Source organism: Rhinolophus sinicus, chromosome 4 (assembly GCF_057876585.1).
Source record: "Rhinolophus sinicus isolate RSI-liver-muscle chromosome 4, RSI-T2T, whole genome shotgun sequence".
Taxonomy (NCBI): Eukaryota; Metazoa; Chordata; class Mammalia; order Chiroptera; family Rhinolophidae; genus Rhinolophus; species Rhinolophus sinicus.
Genome location: NC_142504.1, coordinates 96,817,114 through 96,835,082, shown reverse-complemented (window position 1 = coordinate 96,835,082; position 17,969 = coordinate 96,817,114). Strand labels below are relative to the sequence as shown.

General features: G+C 34.5%; 1 protein-coding gene across 8 annotated transcripts in view; it reads left to right on the top strand.

Moving 5' to 3' along the window:
* PIAS2 (protein inhibitor of activated STAT 2) overlaps positions 1 to 17,247 on the top strand; it is a 77,264-nt gene extending 60,017 nt beyond the window's left edge. For 2 of the 8 annotated variants that reach the window (XM_019739671.3, XM_074340022.2), the window contains 3 exons: positions 6,267 to 6,406; positions 11,220 to 11,257; positions 13,946 to 17,247. In XM_019739671.3, coding sequence (XP_019595230.1) covers positions 6,267 to 6,406; positions 11,220 to 11,257; positions 13,946 to 14,125 — 358 coding nt within the window. In that variant the 3' untranslated portion in view covers positions 14,126 to 17,247. Of the gene's footprint in view, positions 1 to 6,266; positions 6,407 to 8,374; positions 8,487 to 11,219; positions 11,258 to 13,942 lie in introns of those variants that run through there. The other 6 variants (XM_074340023.2, XM_019739672.3, XM_019739674.3 and 3 more) reach the window with 4 other exon arrangements.
* The last annotated feature ends 722 nt before the right edge of the window (positions 17,248 to 17,969 follow it).

Here is a 17,969-nt window from a genome sequence, read left to right as displayed (position 1 = left end):
TTCATCTCTATAAATTGGCCTATTCTAGACATTTTGTATAAATGGAATTATTCTCTCAGTGCACTACTGCAACATTCTTTAAAAGGTGCTTGTGAAACCAGGAGAATGAAACCTTTCGTGCTGCCTTCCTCACTGTTCAAATACTTCTATTTGCAGATGTTATTTAGTAGGGTGTATATATATGTTTTTTACCCATTTAATCAGAATGTAATTTTTTTTTTTTTTTTTTGGTGGACCAGAAAATGAGAAAAGTATTTCAAGTGAGTTTTTTTCTGGGATGCTGATCATTTATTATTCCTTTTAGACAATTATGGTTGGAGCTTCTAGAATTTAAATGATAAAAAAATGAAAATATAATTTCTAAATGTTTACTGGAGTGGAAAATCATGGGAATGAATACTTAGATGTGGTGTCTCCAGGCTTTACTTTTCTTTAGAATATGCTGGAAAAACACAGGTTTCACAGTATTATAGTTAGATGATTCACGCCAGGTTGATGGGTCATGCATAGTGATGCTGACTCATGAATTGATGTGGTCTTGGAGAGTGTCTTTGGTGGCCATAGAGGTCGCCATGAAGGTCTTCTGTTTGTCTGTCCTTTAGCACATTTTTACCAGTATTTGATGACACGAGACTGGAGGAATGGCATGTACTTTTGGTGACAACTTGAAATGACTTCAATATGCAGAGGAATATGGCTAGTTCACTTCCGTGGTCAGCTATTATAGAGCTAGATGTACTGCTTCTCTTCTAGGTTAAAAAGAAAACGAAAACTAACATTGTAAATAATAAGGTGGAAATTTGTGATTACACCAGCAACACATGAAAATCGCATCTATAAATGCAGCTACCCAGCTCATTCCATGAAAATCAGCATAACTCTTAGTATCCAAACTAGATTTACACATTAACAGCTATACAGAACAACCCTTATGAAACCGGCAGACAGGATGATCAATGAAAATTCTGAATTCAATCTTAGGAAATCATTTAATTATATATTAAAATGGCATCTATTATCACCCAGTAGGGTTTATCCAGGAAGGCTTTACTATTAGGAAGTACATTGACAAAATGGATCTTGGCATATGGACAACTATATAGTCATCTTAATAGGTGCTGGAAGGGCATTCAGTAAATTAATAGCCATTCCTGATAGAAACTCTCTGAAATGTCAGAATTCACTTAATGATTTGAAGCATTCACCACATGAGTTGCTTTGTCATTAGGCAGCATTGATAAAAGTACAGTGTCCAGGATACACACATACATGCTAGTTTGGTTGAATTTTAGGTTAGATGCCCTTCACTTTGACCATTTTAGTCAGTGCTGATCATCACGAAGAGTAGTAACAGATGAGTGTAGTCAGAGTTGGGGAACGGGATGGTAAGTGGTGGAAACTAGCATGATGGGTGAATGGGTCTAGCGACTGAAGTTGTTAGTCAGGAGAAGAGAATATGTAATAGCTGTCTTATAGTTCTTCAAAGGGAACCATTGATTAACTGGATTAAGTTTATTCTTTGTTATAACATTTGGTAGATCAAAGTCCAATGGAGGAAAGATACATGGAAAAACTTTCCACTGGAGCTTTCTGAACACTAAGAAAGTTGATGCTTTGTGCTAAAATCACATTTTCTGTGGTAAGGTAGAGTAGATGGCACCGGTCCCAGTCGAATAGTGGAGACTCATGCTATGTATTCCCTTATATCTGTACTCCCTTCAACTCTTACACTTTTTTGGTTCTGTTCCTGGTCATTCTTTTCATATCCTCTCTTGTGGCTCAGCATCTAGAATTTTTATGGTTTTCCTTTGCTATGTAAGTTTATCATAGGACTTCTTGCTCAGTGATAGTAAGCAAATCAGAAAGAATAGAGAATGAGAAACTAGGAAAACTTATTTTAAGTTACAGTACAGAAATTATGTCAGCAGTCATTTTTTAAGAGGTGTAGTTTTAGTAAATATTATACTTACAAACAATTTTACAAAGCACCAAGAAGTTAAAAGCATTCTGCCTGGAGATAACCACTGATAACATTTTGATGGTAATCCTTCTAACTTCTTTCCTTGCATACATACTGTAGTCCTTAAATACAGTCATGTAATAGCTATCAGAAGAAACTGGCACCTTAATTTAAGGCTTTTAGAAAATCTCTGATATTTTTCTACATTAAAAGATCATTTTAAATATTTTGCCCCTACCCCACTCTGGAAGTTGAATGATTGCTTTATCATTAATATGGAGTTATTCTAAAGACATGAAACAAAGAATAGAGATAAATATGTATTTCTCTGGATTAAGGATCATTAGGAATTCATAGCAAAATTGAATCTTTTTTTATATTTTTATGATCATAAACTGGGAGGGAGTATACAGTGAATTTCAGGTTTACGGATAAAAATTCAAGTTACTGAATTGTTAATCCATTTTTAGATATTTAAGTCTGGGCCAACTATGGTGAATTCAGTGATGCAGTACACTGTCTAAAATACTAATGTTCTCTGTCTCGTAGCATTCCAGCAATTTACCTTTGTGCTATGATATTATGGATAAAGGTATAAAATTTAAAAACATATATGTACACATGTGCCTATGTGTGTTATTTCCCAATTCTACGAGGAGGCAGTCACAAATGTTAAAAGCTTTTAAAGAATTTTTTTTTTTTAAAGAATTTTTATTACTTTATAGCATCACATTTTTAAACTCACAGTTCCACCAGACATAAGCCATTTACATTTCTCCATGGTCCCTGTTATTCTACCATGTTTTCCCTAAAATAAGACGTAGCCGGACAGTCATCTCTAATGCGTCGTTAGGAGCAAAAATTAATATAAGACCCATTATGTAAAATAAGAACGGGTCTTATATTAATTTTTGCTCAAAACGACGCATTAGAGCTGACTGTCCGGCAACGTCTTATTTTCGGGAAAACACGGTATGTATTAGATGTATTATATCTATAAATACAACTTTTTTTTTGCATAGGCATTAGAATCAGTTGCCCTTCTAAATGTGGTCCTTATGAAGATTATGATTAAAATAAAAATCTACCACATATAATTTGATAATCCTAGCAAATGACTAATTTCACCCAATATATATAAAGTTGTATGTGTTAGTGGTTGCAAAGTTCAGGCAATAGGAATTAACCTACACCAAATAGTTTAGTTTTTCAGATGTTTGCTGAGGTTTTAGATGTTGATTTAATAATTTTTGCCTTCACTAGATTTTGACAATTTTACATGTCGACATGTGACAGTCATCAATTTTATATTGAAGAAACAAGGAAGGTTAATCATTTAAGTAAAGTTTCATGTTATAAGATTAGAACATATGCAATGAGATGTTATTGTGACAGATGGCCTGTTGGGACATTGATCTGATTCCTTTACAGATATAAGTAAAGGGGCGGGAGAGGAAAGTGAGTTTTGTTGTTGTTTCCTGTAAATCTGATCCAAGTTGAACGGTCAATTCAAGATTAAGACAAAAGAAAATCTCCAGTGTGAGATATCAGAGGAAGAGAAGGGTGAGCAGGGGAAGGTGGACATTTTCTTTTTCTTGTAAACCTGAACATTTTCTTTTAGTTTCTCTCAGTGTCGGAGGAAAACTAGATAGATTAAATGTACGTTTAAGTAGGAACTTGTTAAAAATAAATGAAATTTTGTGTGTGTGTGTGTGTGTGTCTGCGTGTGTGTGTGTGTGTGTGTGTGTATTTGTCTTTAAAAGCTTGTCTCTTAAGTATTTTTAAAAATAAGATGTTAATACTGTGAGGCAGCCAGAATGATAAGAGCCACTTTTTAAACCCCCTCCTCAGCACTAACGTATCAATCTCTCCTCCTTACCTCCTATGCCCCCTCCTCTAATTTCTGATACACATTCCTATGTGGGAAGGAGGGTCATGTGTAATTTGAAAATACTTTTGGTGATTTCCTGTTTTGCTTTCGTTCCTATAGAGGACAACTGTTTTGAAACCTCCAGAAAAACGTAACTTATTTGATCTCATCCCAGGTTCTCTCTTTCCCCCTCCAGAGTCTGCCTTTTCCAACATAGTTTACCTCCTGTTTGTCCTGTTAGGTCTCCAGGTCACATTGGAGGCTAAGAAGTATTGATTCTAAGCTAAGCAAGCTGCTGTTTGGAAGATGACTTCCTTCCATCTTCATCTACCTCTGGAAAACGTTTTTAAGTACTAGGCTTGTGTTATCGTCTCAAGCATATTCTATTTCCTATGCCTCCTAAATGGATCTGTTTTTCAGATTTCTGAACTCTGACCTATGTTGTTTATTCATTTTTCTGAGATTACTCAGTTGCCAACGCAGCTGTATATACTCTCAATATGACTTCATTTTGCACATTTACCATGACATCCATATTTCTGACATACTGCAGAATAACAGCTGGACAAGATCCTTATGTCATAATATAAACGAGTTTTAGAAAGATTCCAGTGTCTAAATAGGTCGTGGTTATGTAAGTGGTTTGAAATTTAAATTGAGGTTATGAAGTAGTTTTGTCAGTTGTTTAGAGTATAAAGAATGTCATGCAACTATGTCATCATATATTGTTACTAGTATTTAATAATCTGAGCAATAACAAAGTGTTTTAGCCAAGGGAAAGGACATCTAGAGGGCCTAGTTATCTCAGTCTAGCTTTGTGACCACGGTCCTACTTGAAGTTTCTGTAGGTTTTACTTTCTTCCTCTTTGTAATCGTCCCTTCCAGCTACAGAATTCTGTGCCTCTCGTTAAGCTTGCACTAGTTTTCTGGCAGTGCTTTGGGATGTTAACATAATGTCCCCATGTCCCGTCCCCCCCCCTTATTTAATAAAGTTTTATTTTTCAAAATGTACAGTTGGTAGGACCTGTTTATGCATCAAGGGCATCTCCACTGTTGGTGTTTCTGGTGTAAATCACTTGAACTTTGTGCTTGGAAACCAGTTCAGTAAAATCCCTCACTGAGGGGCTCCTGAAGGGCTGCCCCGGCCAGGAACTGCGAATCTTCAGTCTCTCAGAGCAATAGCTGGGGTTATCAGTTGACAGTTGGGAACTTCTTCCTTCACAGAATTTGTTGTATGTGGCTTTGTCAAACAAGGCTAAGTTATTGCGCTTGTCCCGAATTTTGCTTTTGAACTACTACTTTTTGGCCTTGCTCCCAGATTTGTTCCCTGGGTCTTTGTCTTTCTTGGCCGACTTTCTGGCACCTATCGTCTTGTTATCTTGGGCGACATCTTGGGTGACATCTCAAAGCTCAGAGAGCAGATGCTACCACTGCAACCTCAATGAGATGTCAGACAAAAAGATGTCCGCCATCAGCCACAGGACGGTAACATTGCTTAGTTCCTTGTGTACGTCCAAAATGTTTTTCTTGTGAGTTCTAATTGTTTATCCTGGGCCAAGGCAAAATGAAGCTTAAATAGGAAGAATGCAAAATCGTCTCTTTTATTCTTGAACTTTTTCAAAATTATGTTTAATTATACTGCTTAAAATTATAAAGTTATAATTATATATAGTGTGTATATATATATATATAATACCAGTTATAAAGGTTTTCTTAAGTGTGTTTAATTTGTTTAATTAGTTTAAGTAGAATGAACAGCTAATTTCAGTCATAAACCCTCTTAGAAGAGTAGATGGTATCATAGTAGCCAGTGTTTTCATTTCTGAATATTATATCTGAAATCCTGAGTAGTCATCTTATTCTAATTTCTGATTGCTGCCTGTCGTCATCAGGTTGGCTGGCTTTAGGATTGGCTATGTTTACTCAGGTGATTCCCAGATAAGAGCGCTAATAATTAACACAATTCAAGTTAGAGTGGAACAAATTCTGGTTGAACTACAGTAAGTAGCTTCACTCATGAAGGTACCGTGATTTAAATTAAATTTAGGAGTCCTCTATTTTATTTCTAAGTTTCTTTATAAGTAAAACTATTAATATCTACATGTTATACATACATTAATAAAAGCATATGTAAAGTATATTTCTATTTGTGGATGAACATTTTATGTATTACTCCAGCACTGCTGTTCATTACATTATGTTTCAATACTGACTTGCTCTTACATCACAGCTGCTGTTGAGCCAACGTGCATTCATGTTAAAATGAAGATTGTTAAGGAAAGAGGAGAGGAGAGTGAAGTACTGTGTAGTGAGTAGCTGCCAGATAGTTGTGTTGAGACTTAGTGAACTTACGACTGAGAATGCCCGGTAGTGCAGCCTTCTCTCCTGTGAACTAACAGCCAGATTGTTTGTAATTTCCCATGCTATTTAAAACAGGGTTCTCATGTATCAGCCATCTTCTGTAAGGGTGCCCAGTGTGACTTCGGTTGATCCTGCTGCTATTCCGCCTTCCTTAACAGACTACTCAGTACCATTCCACCACACGCCAATATCAAGCATGTCATCCGATTTGCCAGGTATGTGAAGAGTTGTTTTGTTTGGTTCTATCAAGTTTTGTTGTTTATTTTTAATCTTAATCTGTGGAGCAAAATTAGTTTAAAAATTTTAAATAGAAAAGGCTAAGGAAATTTGAAGGCTTCATGTAAAGGTAGTGTCTTTTAATATATCTTATTCAGTTCCTATCATTTTAACTATAGAGCAATCTATAGATTCCTGATGATAAAAATACATAGTAATAGGATAGAAGGAAATTTTTATAGAATTTATTCTCCCTCATGGAGAGTTTGCATTCAGAGACTTTTTTTTAGTTTGTTTATTTTACAGGCTTCACAGGTTAGGGAGAGAATTTTCTCGTACTCTTCTTGGTAGCCCATCACAAGTGCAGAATATGCTGGTGTACTATGGCGTCAGTGTTGCCTACTAGCTTTACCGGTTGGAGTTTTTTCCCTGTCAAAATAGAATCTACCAGCTGTTTCCCTAGAGCATTGCTTAATATTTGGGGATATCTCTTATATGTATCTATCAAATGTGAGCAGGTTAGAACCAGTGCCCCTTATGTTCATGACTTCCCTTCTCTCTGAAGGGCCCTTTTAGGGGAATTCAATTCCCTCCTCCTGTTATTAATTTCCTTTTTTAGATTTCTGAAGTTAATTTTGACCTATGATTTATTCTTCTTAGTCCCCTTAATGAGGTCTTTATTTTAAGAACTGTATATTCTGTTGGGCAAGATTTGTGTTGTGGAAACAGTTGATAGTTGCATTATCTGGCCCAGTGTAATTTTGCCACGTGAAATTTGTTCAGATTATTCAAATGGAAAAGCATAGGCTAACGATAGTATCCATCAAAAAATGTTAAATACCTTTTGCTTCTTAAATATGTTTATTCCGTATGTGCTTTGGGAATTGATATTTTAAAAAATTGTTCATAAACCCAGCTATCACTAATTATAACGTATTTGTTGTATACAAAGCTTGATGCTAAGGTGCAGGTGAGATTTCATGGTCCATAAGAAAGAAAGCAACTTGGAGAGTCTTAATTCCTAACTGCCATGTTTTGCTCTAATGCTGGCTAGTTTTAAGTGAACTTGAAGAGTGTCCATGTGTCATTTTAGTATATAAGTAAGCATTCCAGAAGAATTTGTTTCCTAAAGACTTTGAATTAAAAATTAATCCTGATATGAAAAAAAAGGACAAATGTTCTGTTTATTAAAGTGACCCTGGTGGCCATTTAGCACTAAACAGAATTTATAAATCACTGTGTTTTCAAATTGTGTGATTGATTCTGGATCAATTTTTTTGTTTTATATTTAAAACATTTTTTAAATTAAATTTATTGAGGTGACATTGATGAGTAAAATTATATAGTTTTCAAGTGTCCAATTCAATATTAAATCATCTATAAATTGCATTGTGTGTTCACCACCCAAAGTCAGTTTACAGTTTTTCAAAATTTGGGCGGAAATTGAGATTATTTACTTTATAAAATGTGCAGGTTTGAGAAAAGTGCAATAAAATATGTTAACTGTGCATTTCATAAAATACATTTCAAGCTAGTATTAAGGAACTAAGACTAATATCCAGGGTTGATATTTAGCCAAAATAAACCAATATGGTGATACTGGTTATTAAAATGTTGAAATGCTTTCTACCAATTCATAAACTGAGTAGAATAGGATCTGTTGTACTTTAGAAGAATTAGCAGTTTATCATCATCTGTGGATTATGTAGCAGTTACTATATCTAAATAGTTTTTACTTTGGTTTTATTGTGAATGTGCTCTTGTATAATTAGTAATGACTTTGGTTTTATTTTTGTGCATAATTTTTATGTAATTAGTCATACTGTACAGAGTTTTGATATTTATAAATTTAATAATTTATAATAAAATATTAAATAGAACACCAACAATGGAGAGATGACAAAGTTTTAATACATTTCTTAACATTCCTTTTAAACATCATAAACATGAATCTTCTGAATCTGCAGGGGAACAAAGAAGAAATGATATTAATAATGAACTGCAGCTTGGAACATCTTCTGATACTGTGCAACAGTGAATTCAAAATAAAACAAATAATTTGTATTTATGGAATGGAAACAGCTTGATTATTTCAAGAAAAAAATATGACTGCCTTATTATTGCTAGTGCCATATTGTCAGGTGCGAATGGTGCTCAAAAGTTGTATCATTAAAATTTGAAAGTGCTAAACATTTACATATCTAATCATGTAGCAATCATGTTTTGTTCAAGCTCATGGCTCAAGTAAGGAAAATGTGTTATTAATAAGATAAAGTAGAGTCAGTTCCACATAAAGAAGCACTTAAAATCTAAAAACTACAATTTTATCAGTGTTAATAAAATAAAAACATTTAGAATGTACCATCAGAATTTTTTTAAGATTACCTGATTATTAGTTAAAAATAATTGAGCATTTTCAACTGTGAAATACATAAGGGGACATAAATATGTATCAATATAACCTATTGTTGCAATTGAAAACTTAAGGTGAAATAAGAAAACAGCATTTTGCTAAACTTACAAAATAAGAAAGTAACATTAGTTGCTGTTCATGAAACTTCATCTATTTCATACAAGTTTTAATAGTCTACTTAAAATGTAAAATGCAAGACTGATAATAAAGTTATTTTTGAAAGAATAACATCTGAAATACATCAAATTTTAGGTTAATGTTTGAGAGAAAATGGTTTCAGTGAGAAATATTTACGTTAGAACAGTATTGGATTTTGTATAGACAGCATCTGTGTAATGCTAGGGAGATAGTCTAGAGTCCAACCAACATTTTAGAAAAATGTCTAGGTTATTTTACTGTGCAGTGTGTAAGTTATCCCTGGATGAGGTGTTAAAAGATACAGATCAAGTAAATCTCTTAAATCAATGGATTGTGTGTGTATATACACACAATCTACACACACACACACACACACATACACTGGCACACATGAAATAATCAGAGAAATTTATAGTACATCTGAAGAGCTGGAAATTGAAATAATGAAAATAGGAAGACTCTTTGTACTTCAGTGGGCAGCCTTCAGTGCTGGAGCTGCAAAAACAGAAAATTATATCAAGCCTGTGTATGTATTTATATTGAAGTTATAAAATGGGAGTAGTTTAACATTTAGAGAATGAAAGTGGTTGGTTTTTTTTTGAGAGTTTTGACTTCAAATATTCGAACAGAGATATCAATACTTTCTTAGCTTTATAAAAAGTTTGTTATTCAAATGGACTGATTGAACAAACATTAAAAGTAACTGAATATATAAAATTAAATAAACTATAAAAAAGCAGAAGCTATTATAGAAAGCAAAATGTTATACCATTTGAAGCCAAACAAAATAAAATTAATAAAATTAAGCCACTTAAATGACATGCCAATAAAGTATTTTTGTGACTTATTCAATAACAGAAATGTTGAATATATAAAATTCTCAGATGATATTTTAAGGGTTAGCACATTTTGAATTACTGTTCAACTGAAGCAGAGAGAAGATTTATTGAATGATATCATTAATGTGAAGAGAAACTCTCCTTATTCAGATATATCACCTACTGATTAATAGGGAAGTTGTTTGAAAAGTTTGTTTTGATTCCCTTTGTCCAGTGTTGGCTCAAACCCCACTATATCATATAGCTAATGACAGGCATTACGGAGTGAAAAATCATATCAACAATTTTTTTAAATGCTTTAGAAATGGAATGATTTCTTTCAAATGATTGGTGCTACCAGCTTCTATCACTTGATAAGCATTTTTATCATACCTTAATTTAGAGATTCTAAGGGAATAAATATACTTTAAAAGTTAGAGTTATAAATTATTCATTCTGGTTATTAAATATTTTAAGTACCATTCCCACTAATATTCTCTATTTTGAGTAACAGTCCAATATCAGACTTTCAGTCTGTATGATTGTTATTTAAGGTGACATCGAATTGTTGGCAAATAAAAATTGATAGAATTTAATAGAAATTGGACCTGTCTTAGTGACCTATACCTAGTATGTGGTTGTTCTTTTTTTTAATGTTTTGAAATTTAGTCAAACAGGGAGGTAGGTCTAGGGGAACTGACTGAAATTTATTGCTTGACTTTTCAGACCCGAGTTTTTTTATTATTTATTGTTATAACTTGAATACTTCAAAATGGTATTACTGGGCAACCTTTTCCACATTCCTATTTCTAAAGCTTAATTGGAGAATCTTAAATCTTTGGTTTGGAAAACTGCATTGGCTTATAACCCAGTATGCCTTGATAAGATTGAGCTTGTTAGTGAGGAGAAATTACCAAGTGCTTGCTTTGTGCAGAGCATGGAACTGTGTACTATTGATGTGGGAAGGGGGACAGAAAGCGCCCCATGAAATAGACATCTGTTTAAGAAGTGGCATTTTAGATGAAGCTCAATGTGGTGTATTGTTAAAAAATAAATGTCAAGTTTCTTAAGAGCCTAAGTATGTTTTTTTAATGGTCCGTATCCAGATCATTATCTCATCATTTTTATTGCTTTTCATTCTGTTAAGTGATGAAGCGGGGAAGTGTTTCCTTTCACTAAGTCCTACTTCTCTGGAAATTTTTGGACTCCTCCCTTTAAGTCTCTGGGAAGTGATTTTTCCAGATGTTTTCTCAGGAAATATGTTCGTATTGGGGTTTTAGGCACATTATATATCACTGCTTTTGGTATAGAACTTTCCTAACGCAGAATGGTAAGCACTTACCCCCAGTGTTTTATGCCTTATGATAAATACAGAATGATTTTGGGAAATAATTCTTGTCTCCAAAATATGAGACAACTATTAACAAAGCATTTTTGTTTTAGGTTTGGATTTTCTTTCCCTTATTCCAGTTGATCCCCAGGTATGTATCCTGAATTTAAGCAACTAATTTGTATTTGATTGTTGCTTATGTCATACTAACTAAAAATGACCAGTTGCATAAAATCAGGACAGTCAACTCTCAGTTACTCAAATTGATGGAAAGGAGGTGCTTTGTGACTATTTTACAATTTTATTCGGAGGAATAAAGTTACTGTTTTTCGGTTTATGATATTTTGGCCTTTCTACCTGAATTTTTAATTATATTTTATTTAGTTTAGTAATCAGTTGGCATTTCTTACAAGCATTTGAGTCATTAAAATGAAAGGAAGCGTGCTAGATGGCAAAGTTAAAACTTGACAGAAATAATTATAAAACACTTGTTCTGTGCATACGAAACAGCTGAAGCTGCTTACACTGACTTGAATGATTACCTTGATTATTCCTTGGTTTTGAAGGCAATCAGATGCAGACTTTGGGCATGCCCCCATCTGAAGTTGCTATAAACCAATTATTCCTGTTTTCTCTGTCAGGAATAAGAAACTGGTATCCCAGAGGCCCAACATGAAGTCAAATGAGTGTGGGCTCGACTGACAGGCAGAAGCAGAACAGAGGAGGGGAAGGCCTGGGAGAGCCAAAGGGGAAAGGGAGACAGAACAAGAGAGAGAGTTTGAGAAATGTTGGGAGTAGGGAGTTCAGAGGAAGAACGGGACCACCACTTCATAGGCTGGTCAGAATCCGTCAACTACAGGTCTCGTATCGGCCTTCTGTTTGAAGAGTCTAATCACACAAACAACACTGGAAATTTGGGCCCAAGGGAGCTTGCACAGAAGGAGGAATTTCTTCTCACTCTGAGTTGACTTTGACATGAGTAGATTCTCTGTATAGCAAACGTATCTATATTATTTTTTTAGGAAATGGATTCTTCAGGCTTACAGTATTACTAATTTTTTTTTTACGTGAGCCATCCTTTTAAAACAACAAAACAAAACAAAGATCTTGGAACCTAGAGGGTTCTGATTTCATAGTGCTGTTGGGCATGCTAAGTGTCAGGCTGACTTATTGACAAGCCAGTAAAAGCGTGAGGTTATACCTTCAGTTTTCTTTAGAATCTTTAGGTTTGTTCTAATTTTCCTCCATATTGCCCCCTAAATCTGTTATCCTTGGGTGGATATGTGCTGATTACACATAATAAAGGATACAGTTAGAGGTAAAATGGCCATAACCTGAGTATTATAAAAATTTAAGGCATCAAACCTGTTGAAAGCAGGGCTGTAGTACCTAACATTCATTTTATAATTGAAATAGAGTGCTTTTTTACTACTAGGCAGTCAAAAACTGCCGCAGAGGAAGTAAAAATAAAATGTATATTTCTGGGCTTTTTTCTGAATTCGTTCCCAATTTTAGTGGAAAGTTAGAAATTTATTGACTTTTAAAGAAGTTTAGTACCTGAGAGTTCAACGTTCTTTAGAAACTCTCCTCCCTCTTAACTAATGTCCCTTGAATCTCTTGTGCATGGCGTTCATTTTATTGGCAAACCAAGACAGTTATCCATCCTAAATATGAAGTTACTTTTTTAAAAGGCAGCCTGAATTGTAGTTGTTCATCCACTGACTAGCTACCTAAATCTGGGGCTGTCATTCCCATATCTTTTTGAAGATCATATAGTCTAAACAACCTCAGTTTCAAATTCTTGTTCTATAACAATATCTCTAGTGATAGCCGTCTATAGAATTGATAATACTGGTCAGGTATCCTTACAGATCTTCTTCCACACTACCATTCTAAAGACAGACTTAGGACATCTCTTGTAGTATATAGTAGACCTCACTGATTTTACTAAAGTCACTGTAGTTGTTTCTCACATAAAATACGTGAAAAATATGTGAAAAAGCTTTTACCTCTTGTCTCTCTCTACTCCTCTTGGTCAATATTAGAGTATTAAACTGAGGTTTGAATTTGTTTAGGAATCAGCAACCAAGATGGTAAGGAAACGAAATAGGAACTCTTGGAGAGGGGTGTCAAGCAAGCGTCATAAGAAATATTAGACTAGATCTCCTTTAAGGTTCATTTCAAAATTCTGTGATTACACGAGAGAATTCTCTGTTCTGAGCATCCCGTGGTAGTTAGCTACCATGTAGTCTATTTTAGAATGAATGACGTCCTTGTAATTACACAAGTATTGTTACACATATGTACAAAGGGGTCAAAAGCCACCATTTAGCTGATCAGTCTTAACATTATTCCTCAAGGGTCTGATGGACACTTAACTTTGAGAGACTTATTGAATTTTGTATTAGCATTTCTGCTTAATACCATTTAAAATAAGTATTTACTAGCCTATTGCAGTGTGATTTAAACCTGGTGTAAATGCATTTAGCAAGCAAATTCTTTTTGAGGTTAAGTAGGAGTCATAATTGTGGGGCCAATATTTGCTATTAAATAACTTCAGTTATTGTTGACATTTTGTAGTTGTACCTATATGTTTAGTCAACAAACAAATTCTGTACGTTTTGAGAGACTTAAGAATAGGCTGCATTCACTAAATAATGTAAAATAACTAAATTCATGCCACCTTCCATCCAAAGACGTGAAGTTTTGAGAAAATTTTAAATCCCCCTGGGATTTAAAAATGTGGCTCTCACTTTTGCATATCTAACAGTTTCTAGTCTCTTTATTTAAAAATCAATGTAGCCTTTTCCTCATCGGCATCATTGTTTGTTTCAAGCAGTACTGTCCTCCTATGTTTTTGGATAGTCTCACCTCACCCTTAACAGCAAGCAGTACGTCTGTCACCACCACCAGCCCCCATGAGAGCAGTGCTCATGTTAGTTCAACCAGCAGCAGGAGTGAGACAGGGGTCATTACCAGCAGTGGAAGTAACATTCCTGACATCATCTCATTGGACTAAAGGAGGACTCACTCAATTCTAGGAATCATTCATCAGAACTGCTCTTTTCTTGGATCTCTGGTCCGTGGAAGCTCTTTTTTGGTAACAATTACTTTGATATTTATTGAAATGTCAAATGGATTCTTTTGCTTTCTGAGAAATGAACACAGATGACTGCAGCAAGAACCAAATGACACACAGCATTTTTCTTACTCTTTCTGTGCTCCGAGCATCAGATGCATTCAGCTGTCACTGTCTTCTTGGGAGATGGATTTCAATTTCGTATGTGACTGGTTGGATTCTACAAATCAGTGAAAAATTTTTTTGTTGTAATAAACAGCAATAAAATTATGTAAATGTTCAAGTAAACTTTTTTCTAATTAAAAAAGATGTAATTAATGATTCTAAAATGACAGCAACTTTTGTTTAACCTGATGTGAAAGAAAAATACATGGAAAGAAGTGATGTTTGCCGAATGCGTCCTTTCCACAGAGATTTGTTCTATTTTGTTGAAGTAATGAGGTCGTGGTAAGTGGCCAAAGCTTGGGTTCCACTTCTCTTCTGCAGTTCCACTTTTCTTCCTGATTCCATCAAAGAAAAATGGCCTTTGTGTTAATGCATTTTTTCCCTGGTTGTCATTTACACTTTGATACTGTTCGCTACGGAATGCAGAGTGAAATTTTAAGATCTGTCTGCTCTTTTTAGTGGGTATGTTGAAGAGCACTATGCAGATTCTGCCCTGATATAATGTGTGTGATTTTTGGTAATTGAACGTTCTCATTCTAGGGATTTCTATAAATTTGAGGATTGCCTTCTCAAAAAAAGAAATTCTATGCAGCCATAGAATGAAATGTTTTTGGAGTAAGGTGTGGCTGGGATGTTTGTTAGAATTTTGTCCGTACTATCCAGAAATACTGAGCTTGGAGGCAGTGGCAGAACAGATTTAGGGGTGGTGGGAATAGCGTTTAATTTCCTCTTAAGAACTTCTTTTGCTCATTTACTTCACAGAATAATATTCAAATCTTTGTTGATACTTTTTAGACTAGTAACACTGGCAAAGAAAATATCTTTTAGATCTCTGATCATATTTCTCACCAGTGTAATCTGTCTCCTAGCAATCATTTTCAAACTCAAAGAAAAAACAATTGATAGGGATGGCATCCCTTTTTTAAAAAGGAAATCTTTCCTGAAACCACAAAAGGTAAAACAGAAATGTTTGAATTTAAACAAGTAACGGTTGGGAGATGGGCTTGAATCCCACTTTGAAAACCGTTGTATGTGTTTGATTTTAAATCCCTCAGGAAACTGAGTTTTACCCTTAGAGAAACATTTTCATCCAAATTTTATCTTTCCCTTTGCTTCATTTGGCTTCCTAATTTTTGAGTTCTCAAGGAGTTAATACTTTCCCAATGTTTAGCTTTCTCTCCCTAACCTGTATCTGCTTTAAAGATAAAACCTCCTTTTTAAATGACTGATTCTCAAGCTGAAGTGCCCGATGAAGATTCCGATTTCAGTTAGAATAGGGATGTGTTATTTCAGGGTTGGTGCAACTCCACCGAGCTGACTTGTCACTGCTTGGTTTTCACACCTGCTCAAGTTTTCATGGCCTCTGTGCAACTTATACTGATTTAATTTCATGTGATTTTCTATATCATCCCTTCTTTGGCTGCATCATCCACTTAATGTATTGTCCCTTTTTGGAGAGCGGCTTATTAGGAAGAACGTGGAAAACAAACTTCTTGCAGTAGTTGCACCATAGTTGCCAGTCTTCTTGTCGTTAGATTTCCAATCCATGTTACAGTCCTTTGGTCCAGATATAGAATTTCTTCATAGTAAGATTTTAATGTTGCTGCTTCAAATACAGATGCAATTTCTGTAACTCTGTAAGCAGAAAAAGTAACCTGATTTGTGTGGTATAATTTGTTAATAAAGAAATGATGTATATTTGTTATCATTTTGTTACCTTTTAGATTCTGAGACTACTCCCCAATTTAACCAACAGAGTTTTATAAGGTAAATGAAAATATTAATAGAAATTAGTTTATTTACTTGGTTCTTGTAACCGATACCTCTCTGCTTTTATAGTTGTGATTTGTTTTCGGTATTTTATGTGAACAGTTTTAGTGTTCGTTTTTGGTGCTTTACACTGAAATTACATATAAATTTATCTCATAAATTTATCCAATTTATCTCATACAGGTGACTTAACATTTTTTTAAATGCACTTTTAAGTTTGTAATCTTAAAATTGGTGTTTTTGTGTATGTATCTTTGAAGGTGAGTACTTTTCTTTCTGCCTTTGGCCTGATGACAACAGCATAGTTATGAAGCCATGATCCCTTTTTTACTATGGTCACTAAATAATTTTACCGAGACCCTGACTTTTTAGTAGTTGATTTTACTAGCCCCGATTTCTGCTTAACCAAGCCCAGTATAATGCGTTCTAGAGGAGGTTGTCTTAGCTGTTACTTAGATGTCAGCCAACCAGTATGTATGTGGAGCACCTCGTTTAAGGAAAGGAGCTGCAGTTCTAGTTCTGGTCTCTTACAGACACCTAGCCCCCCTATATTGTTACCTTGATTCACATAGAATATTAAGGGCTTTTCTTGCTTTGGTAACTTCTGACAGTGTAAATTGGTGCTGAATATAGCTTCACGACTAAGATTTGCTTACATTCACAAACTTTCTGACCCTTAGGTGAGCCATTCGAGGATTTTACTTGCATTTCTGCACAGAAGGTATAAATATTTGGCATCTGTCCTAGGATAATTATAAAGGCCAAATAAAACAGTAGAGGTGAATTTAGATTATGTGGCATTTATCTAATAATGTGTTTCAGGAAAGCTAGAATGAAAATACGATTAGAGGTCATGAGTATAAATAAAGTCATCTATGACTCTTGGTATAAAACAAGTTTCCCTAAGGTAGAATCTTAAGGAATTTGAAGAAAGATAAGATGTTGGATTTCAAGTGGTGTTCAACAGACTGTTCTGACTTTGAGGTTCAGACCATTCAGACATTCTACCTTCAGACCAATCCTGGACACTGGTCATTTAGTGACTAACTTTTCTGTTTTTCTTTTGCCAATAAAGTCCTAATTAGTTACATTTTGTCTTTTTAAATAAAGCCGATTTTTACAAAGCATTAGTTTAAGTATGCCGTTCATTTCTCTCTAGCCCCCATTCGGTAAAACACCACTTAACTGTTGTTTTTGTTTTTCAGTAAACACTTTTATTTTCCTAATGTTTTTCGTCTTGGAAAATGTAGAGCAGTGTGCCATTTAAACTTGGGTTTGACATTTTATTTATTGGCCCTGGATCCATGTGGTGTAGGAGCTTGGTGTTGACATTTAGATCCGTGATTGATGATTCAACCTGATTCACCATCGTTTTGCTACAGTTCTACATATATAGGGTGAAACTTGTGGAAAAGACTAAGAATTTCTCTACTTTTTTAAGAGCCTGATGCTACTGTCAAATAGATGACTGGTTTGTAAGCTTTTTTTTTCTTTTTTTTTTCCTTTTTGGTCATTGTTGCTGGGAATCACACCAATTCCTAGCAGAAACAAAGCTGTGTGAAAATGCCCATTCTTCTTTAATGCTTGCCTGATTCAATAATGTTTTTGTTTCTGTTTATGCCAGTAATACATTCTCATTATGGAAAATTCAGACAACAGAAAAGTATAAAGAAAAATAATAATTGCCTATAATTCTATTATGTAGAGGGAAAAAAAGCACTAATATTTTTGCGCATTTCTTGCCAGTCTCTTGTGCATGTTGCTACATAGTTTCATTCATTTATCAGTATAATTTTTATCTTGGTCTTTTTCTCAATCTGCAGACGTTATTCCATGTCACTAAAAACTA